Source organism: Camellia sinensis, chromosome 2 (assembly GCF_055761805.1).
Source record: "Camellia sinensis isolate YWXY chromosome 2, ASM5576180v1, whole genome shotgun sequence".
Lineage (NCBI taxonomy): Eukaryota > Viridiplantae > Streptophyta > Magnoliopsida > Ericales > Theaceae > Camellia > Camellia sinensis.
The window spans coordinates 89,493,402-89,501,831 of record NC_138962.1 but is presented as its reverse complement, the minus strand read 5'-3'; the positions used below and the strand labels follow the sequence as shown (position 1 = coordinate 89,501,831).

At 34.2% G+C, this 8,430-nt stretch overlaps 1 protein-coding gene across 1 annotated transcript; it reads right to left on the bottom strand.

Moving 5' to 3' along the window:
* Nucleotides 1-1,550: 1,550 nt before the first annotated feature.
* Nucleotides 1,551-7,026, bottom strand: LOC145815420 (uncharacterized). The gene is made up of 4 exons (XM_082912090.1): nt 6,988-7,026; nt 2,225-2,350; nt 2,058-2,133; nt 1,551-1,963 (listed from the first exon to the last, which is right to left on the bottom strand). The coding sequence occupies exons 1-4, from the start codon at nt 7,024-7,026 to the stop codon at nt 1,551-1,553; spliced, it is 654 nt and encodes a 217-aa protein (XP_082768216.1).
* Between the last annotated feature and the right edge of the window lie 1,404 nt (nt 7,027-8,430).

Below are 8,430 nucleotides of genomic sequence, written 5' to 3'. Positions count from 1 at the left end.
TAGACTTGTAATTTGGCATAGACCGCAATATTGGGAATTGCTTCTTCAGAACACCAAATGTTCTTTCTATGACATTGCGTAACGATGAATGTCAATGGTTAAACAATTCCTTGGGTCTTAAATAATGACGGCCATGAAACTCTTGCAAGTGATAACGTTGGGAACGAAATGAGGCAAGAAATCCAAGCATGTTCATGAAACCAGCATCCACTAAATAATACTTGCCTACATGTAAATAATCAATGCACTGTTCTGTCAAACAGATGTACAAAAAAAATAATTTCAAAAAGTGTATCGTATGTTATTTCGTGACACTTACCATTGGGTGGGTGTGGGAACTGTAAATCAGCTCTTGTAATAGAGTCGACTAAAATAGCGTTGTCATGTGCGCTACCTTCCCATCCAAAATTAATAAATGTGAACAACATGTCGAAGTCGCAAGCTGCGAGTACATTTTACGATACCGTAGATTTGCGCCAGCGGAATGTATTTTGTCTTGAAGCAGGGAGCCATACATCCACCAATGTGTCATCGATAGCACCGACACAATCCTAATTGAAAAATATTTATTTGACATTAAAAGCGAAACAAACTTGGATATTACTTTTATAACAGGAGAAAAAAAAATATCATCCCTTATTGTTATGTAGAACTTACAGGACAATCAATAAATTCATACCTTGAACCAGGGAAAAAACCTCCTGTCATTTAAAATTTTTGCCGATATCTCGTCTTGGTTACATGGTTTGATAACCGTTGATGCAAGCTTTCACAATGCCCGCATTACAATTTTTATGTGCTGACAAATTGTTTTCGTGGAGTGTTGAAATCTATCTGCCAGTAGTCGATGGCGATCATTTTGTGCAAAAGTGTATGAAAAAATTCCAACCGATTCCTCTACACTGATATGCATATGTTCAGTATCGATAAAGCCATTTTGGAGTAAGGTGTCTTTCAATAAAATGAATGTTTGTGCATCCATTCGCATAATGTCCATCATTGTTTCTCGATGGCCATTTAATAAGCTGAAGATGTAATCATCACTTTTGAATGGACAAGTTTGCTGCGGTCGGCGACTACTTGACTCGTTGATATGGTCATGCATGAAAGCAATCATCAAAAAATCTATAAAATCTTCAATAACCTCATCCTCCTCTGATGAGTTCTCCATTGCATTGTTTCGTCCACATCACAGTAAAAGCATAATTATAAAACAATGTTTGAAAATATCGTAATGCTTACCATTATTGGTGAAACTGAATTAAAAAGTGGCTACATGAATAGTCGGCCTTAGTCATTTACCAGCATCCACTAAAATGTATACGAGAAGAAAATTTGTTTAATATGTAGTCATCTTGTAATAACATAACATATTTTTAATAAAACAGAAACTACTTAAAAGTTCAATAAAATTAAACATACGAAGATGGAAAAGAAAGAGCATCTCATGGAATGAAAAAAAATGATAAAAAAACAAATCAGAAATCATGAAATCATCTTGCAGAACGACAAGGAGATTCGCTAACACAATCAAAACACAACTTCTCACTTCACTGCAAAACGAGGATCATAGCTAGGCGCGTATGGGTAGGAGTATGCATAAAAAACCTTCGCCATTCCTTGTCTTTAAACAGTGTCAGTGCCTTAACGTACTGCACCGGTGGTATGTCCCCAAGCTCTAGTAATGCATCTTGACATGCATCAAGGGAATACTCATCACCACCTGCACTTACAGCCTCTGTCTCATTTTCTCGTGCACGTGAATGTTCCGTTTTTGCCTGTACGTAGGATGTGAAAGCTACGCACACATCATCGAACCCACTTGACCGTGACTTTTTGGAACGACCACTGTCAGTCTGGCTGTTTGTAGGGCTCCTCTTGTAACTTTTGCCCTTCGTTGGATCCATGTACTCATCGCCGAATAAGTCAACAGGAATGGCTTCAGCAGCATTACTCCCACCAACTTTAGGGTTCCAAATTTATTTAGCATTTCATCTTCTTCATCTGAGTCAAGGGCTCCTTGTGTGGATGCACGAGATAGGCCCCTATGGCACAACAATTTTCAACAATTTTCTCCATTTCTTGGAAATACTCAAATCCTTTTGTCCTAAACTTCTTTACATTTTTGCTAGCCTACAACAATTGAAAATATAGAATTAAGCATACTGTATGTGTGATGAAATGTTAAAAAAAAAATTGAAAATGGTACAGGTTAATGAAAAACCTTATCCCAAAATTCATCGGGTGCAACAACAGTGCCTACAATGGGATCCCATCCCAGACCAGTTTGTGCTTGGAGTTGCTTAAACGTCTGGTCATCATCTTTCAATCGCTGATATTTTTGTCGCACCTACTTTGCTGTATACCGAAATCCATACAGATTGTGCAACTGATTTGCAAAATGATTCCAATGCCAAATTGTCCACACAGTAGTATGGCCCGTTGTTTGATTTATTTTAACCTCTTCTCTCAACAGGCTTATTAATTTCATTTCAATTCTGAAAGTCCACATTTTTGTATCTTGATTATCATCGGAATTGTTTCCATCCATCTATAAACATACAATTTATATTTAAACTACTCTAGGGTAGATATAAAAGAATAACATAGCAAACTACTCCAGAGTGGATATAAAAAAATAATAGAGCAAAAATCAATTACAATTATTTATGTAGGAACCAAAAGTAATATTTATTTCAACTTGGTAAATAATATTGGGAAAAGCAGATGGTTTGAAAGGCAACACAAATAAAAAAAATAAAACCACATAACATTAATGTTTACTTCAACTTGTTAAATAATGTTACGAGAAGCAAATGATTTGAAGGGTAACAAAGAGAAAATAAATACAAATAACATCAATGTTTATTTCAACTGTAGGAGAGACAGATGATTTGAAGGCCAAAACAGAGACAATAAAAATCACGTAACATTGTCTGTATTTAAATACTAAAAAAATAATCACAAATAAGTAGAAGAAGAAGGCCACAAGAAGAAATAAGCAGAAGAAATAAACAGAAGAAGAGAATAAGAAATAAGCAGAAGAATGACAGAGGGAGGTCGATCAGCCGGATGACCTGGGGGATGACCGGCTGGATAACCCGGAGGACGACCAGCTCAGCTATAACGGTGACAAAAGGTGCAAAGAGTTCAAACAGATCAGAAACTATCTCAAACTATCTCTATACTCGTTTGGACTTCTCAGAAATCATTTCAGAACTCATTTGGACTTTTTAGAAATCATTTGCACATAACAGATGATTGAAGGATATATTTACCAGATTAGTGGGAGTTGAATAGTTATCACCGGTGATGGCGTGCGTACAGTGACTGAATGTGCGACACTTTGGTAATCGTCTGATTCGACAATAGGTTTGATAAATTTGACCTGAGACGAAAAATAATAGGGAATAAAATTAAGGATGATTTTTTCAAATCAGTGACCTATAAGAAAATATGTGAAATAAATTTGTGAGTTATTTGACCTCGCACTCATCGTTGTTTGGTTGCCCATAGAAGGAATGCTCCACAACACACAAATTGTAAGTCACTTGATTTGTGGGAGATGGTATGAGTAGGGAGCGGGTTCACTGGATTCATGATTTATAAAATGGTTTGAGTTCTCTGTGAATATAACCCGTGACGAATCTTCAGTCCTGATCTTTGATACAGTGAAAGAAAGATGAGTAGATCTGTTCACGTGAACCTTTTCAGAGACGATGGACATGGAAGCTTTTTAGAAAGAAAGAGGAAGAAGGCTGAAGACGTTGAAAGTAGAGAAATTAATCACAAAGCTGCCAAACAGTTTTTCAAATTGTAGTTTGAATTATATGGTGAAATTCTATTTTGAAAGTGGTATCCAAACGTGAAGCGGGAGCAATAGCGTAGAAATGCAATTTCAAAACACATCCAAATAGAGCCGAAATATTTCAAGACAAGAGCACGCACCGAAGTCTCTGTTGCACTCTCTCTCTAGATCTCAACCCAGCGATGGCTTCTAACCAAAACAATAACAGCCTTTCGAACGGACCTTCGTCTCCAAAAAGGCCAAGGGTTGTTGTTGCTTCACATTGAATTTGTTTTTGATCAATTTACATAGTTAAATTTGTCACATCACTCTTATTTTGTTTTGTTTTGTTTTTTTTTTTTTTTTTTGTGTGTGTGTGAAAATCAGATTCTCAGCGGTAATTTCACAAACACTGGCTCTCCACAGCCTATTTCTTTAACTTCGGCGCCAATGAGTAAATTGATTTCTTTCAATCAATGCTTTTTTTAAAAAAAAAAAAAAAAACCATTTTGTGTTCAGTCATTAAATTGATGTTGTGCTTCAGGTTTTACAGCGTCTATGAAAGAAATAATAGAACAAGAAAAGCTAAAAAATCAATAACAACTAAAACGACAACAAATAATACTAGACTCCCTATTGAAACGACAGCAACAATTGAAGATGGTGAATTTTAACTGGGCATCACAGTCAAATGCGGTAGGTTCAAATTTTCTTCCAGGTTTTTTTGGATTACCTTTTCTTTTCTTTTCTCTTTTCATTTCTTAGCAACCAAACCGGTTTGTGTTTTTTCGTAATTTGAAGAGTTTTTAATGTTTGTAGACAATTAGCAGTTTCAAGAGAGAAAATCAGAGATGCAATTAAATATTTGACTTTTAGATTTGTTTAGGAATTATCACATAATCAACCACATATTTTAGCAATCTAAGTGAGAGTGTATAATTTATTATGGTCCCACCATCTGATACATATGGTCATGATTGCTTTATGTGTTTGGTTATGTTAGGCTAAGCATAAAAATCGAAAAAATTATAAATTAATCTGGTTCAGATATCTCACGATTTGGTTTAGTTTTTTCAATGCATGGTTCAATTTTAATTTTTTAAATAGGTGAGCCATACTTCATCACCGAGGTTTTATAGTTATGAATCTAGTTAAAACCGAACCGGACTGTTTATATTATATACATAATTTGTTATCGAATGTAATTATTAAAATATTTTTTTAGTATCAAATATATATATATTATAATGCTCTACTATTATAACTATATTTTTTAATAGTGATGGAACTAGTTTTAAACAATTATGTAAATAATTCTTAGGTTGTGAATAATATTTTGTGATCATATTGTGAATAATGATAATATTTTTAAAATCAGCATTTCTAAACAGAACCAAACTGTGGTTTATTGGTTCGGTTCGGATTGGTTTCAAGAGTTTTATGGATTGATTTGGTTCCAAATTCGATGAAACGGTAGATAATGAATTGGTTTTGGTTATACGTCCGTAGACTTGTTTGTTTAGGAACAATATTCCATATATCCATCTTGAATTCACAAGTTGTGTGATAAAATTTTGATTTACATTTGTTCTATATATATATACATATTTTTTTTTTTTTTAATTTTTGATTTGTCTAAGTTTTTAGAACCAAGTATTCCAATGACACTAGGGACATCACAACCTTTGGTTACTGTTGGACCATTTTAATATCTTATATTTATTTATTGGTTTATTTTTTTTCATAAATGGGGTTTTATTACTTTAGTAACCTCTTGGTCATAAATGGAGGTTAAATAGAATTCATGAACTTTTTTAATGGTCATTATTTTTGGTGTAATTGTAAGGTCCTTATAGCCTATATATAGTCTACTCTTTTCTATCTATAGAGATCAATTATTTTTCTATACAAGAGAGATTACTAGCAAAGAAGGGTGTTTTATTGGTGGAGTTTTGGGTTCACCATCTTGTGCAGAGTTGGCTTGAACCATACGACAAGTGGTCGGGCTGCTGTATCCTGGAGGGGACAAGTCATAGTGTTGTGACTGCTGCATCGGTATTTGGATTCTTCCTACCGCAGTGGGCTTGATCTCCTTAAAGAAAACGAGATATCCGTGCCTCAGCCTGATCTATTTGTATCTCATTTTCTTTGCATCATTTATCAATAATATAGTTTAGTTTCTGGTATTTTCTCCAATAGTTACCAATGACAAAAATGTGTCCATTCCAACTCCTCTTGTGCCCGCACTGGCAGCACAGGGTAATTTTTTTAAGCATGTTTCCATTTGTATTTCGTAAATTGTCTTTTGATTTTTTCAATGATTTGATTTATTCATACAATATTTGAAGTGTTTTTGCCAATTACAGTTGATCAATCAGCGACTCTTCTCTCCATGCCAAGTATGCATCAGCAGCAGAATCCAAAATTTGGCACATCAACACCTTGGTCCAGGCTTTATCGAAGCATCCTTCGGTATTTCTCACTTGATAGTTTCTTCTGGAGTTTTCTTGCATATGTTCATACATGTGGTTAATTGTATCGTTATGTATAAGAATATTCTACTTCTTTGATTTTGGCTATTTTCTATTTGACCCATGTTTGTTAGGATTTTGCCCGTTTTCCTTTTTAAACTTGTTTCTCCCACCAAGCTGAGTCTAGCGGTATTTTCAAATTTCAAATCTGACCTCCTTACACCAGTAATTGCATTATTCTCTAACCTATGAAGCATGGGTACTTCAAAAAATATGTCGTATCTGTACCGGGTACTTACCGGTATATGGTACTTCTGCATATGTACCGAGTACACAAAACACGTATCCAAATTTTTTCTTTTTAATTTTTGGTGTACACAAATGTACCTAGTATATATCCAAGTAATACCATACCTCAGTTAAAATAATATTTACTTCTACTATAAAGACAAAATTCCTTTCACTAGACTTTTTTTTTTATTTTTAGTTTTTTGCTTAGTATGATTTTCAATTTAAGTTATGGTTTGTTAGTTATTTAATATACTGACATTTAATTTTGATTTATACATTTACTTTTGATATTAAATATTAATTGTAGGTTGGATCTTAACAGATTAAACTATTTAATCAATTTTTTCATTATTCTAAATTTAAAATAAATATTTTTTTACAAACGTACCAAGACGTACTTGTACCCTACTTTTTTTAGATTTTTTCGTATCGACATACCCGTATTGTACCAGTACCAGTACCAGTACCAGTACTCATACCCGTACCTGTGCTTCATAGTCTCTAACAATGTTGTTAGTCAGAATGTCAGTTTTTTTTTTTCTTCTTATTTTGGATTGTTAAATTTTTATTTTTATTTTTTTTAGGGTGGGGGTGGGGGGTTTCTTTTCTCAATTCTGCAACAAGATTTATAATTGCTTAATTATTTTGCTTCTCATTGTTGCTTCAAAACAGAGACGTTGCCATCTGTACGACTGTTTTCAATATTTCTTTAAATCAATTCGACCATCTTATTATAGGAGACCACGTAATGAATATGATCCTTTGCAGGATTGTCCAGCGACAGGTAACCATGGGTATTATTCTTATTCAATTTTCTACATTTGCTCCATGTTTTAGAAAGCAGATGGGTCTTCAAGTGGTGTACAAATCTTTGGTCTTGTTTTGGCTTTAAAACTTTCTATGATCTGCTCAGCTTCATGGCTACGTAATTGCCATTTTCAAGCGCTCAGTGGGCATTGGATATGTGCTAATTAATGGACAAGCTATGGAGATGAATTCAGAAGAGTACTTAATCATGGGGATGAAATAATCTTGAATTTGTCAGGGAATCATTCTTATGTATCCTACAATTGAACTTTTTTTTGGTGTCTTATATGCAAATTGTTGTTTTAGAGGGGGGCTAGTTCTCTCTCTGTCAGTTTCTACTTAACTATTTAATTAAATAGATTTTCCAGCAACTTAGTATTGGGGCTACTGCTACAGTTTCTCCTTCAGTTGGGATTGTAGGGGCTCAAAGGAGATCTCTGGATCCTTTGGCCGAGGTAGGTGCTTCTATTATCACATTCTATAAAGGATCACTTGTAGTAAAACCCAACAAAGGGAACAAAAATACCTCTTTGTTAACTTATATGTCATGTCATAGTCAGAGACTTAGGAATCAGTTCAAACCATCCTTGAGTAGGTTGTGGATGACAAAAACAATCAGGCTAGCCAGTAGGCATCTATGACCGAAATCTCTCCCAAAAATACAGCCCTAACAGAAGATATTACTTCAGGGATTATTGATGGGAAAGAACTACAGCTCTCATTTAACAATTTTTCATATTATTTATGGCAGAAGCCTTACACACAACTGTAATCTTTCTTGTGTAGTCGTTTTATGTGCCTATTCTATGTTCTAACATCCACTGCAGATTTCTTATCATAATTCAGCTTTTGAGTATGTTAGCATATTCCACAGTACTTTTGAACTTGATAACTAGTTCTTATATAAGATGTTGACTCATTCCCTTCTTCTACAGCATAGGTAATATAATGATCTAGATGGAAGCACACACTTACACTGAAATTGATAAAAAGTTCAATTGATCGGTTTTCTTGTAGACATTGGTTTGGATAAGAAACATTTTTCTTTTCATCACTTTACACTAAATTTAATAA

What these genes read in the sequence shown, in the direction of transcription:
- LOC145815420 (XM_082912090.1), bottom strand. Translation starts at nt 7,026, where the DNA reads ATGAGTACTGGTACTGGTACTGGTACTGGTACAATACGG. An exon ending in CTGGTACTGGTACAATACGG is followed by an intron (nt 2,351 to 6,987) that starts GTATGTCGATAC and finishes ACAGCAAAGTAG; the next exon opens with GTGCGACAAAAATATCAGCG. An exon ending in GGAGAAAATTGTTGAAAATT is followed by an intron (nt 1,964 to 2,057) that starts GTTGTGCCATAG and finishes GGAACCCTAAAG; the next exon opens with TTGGTGGGAGTAATGCTGCT.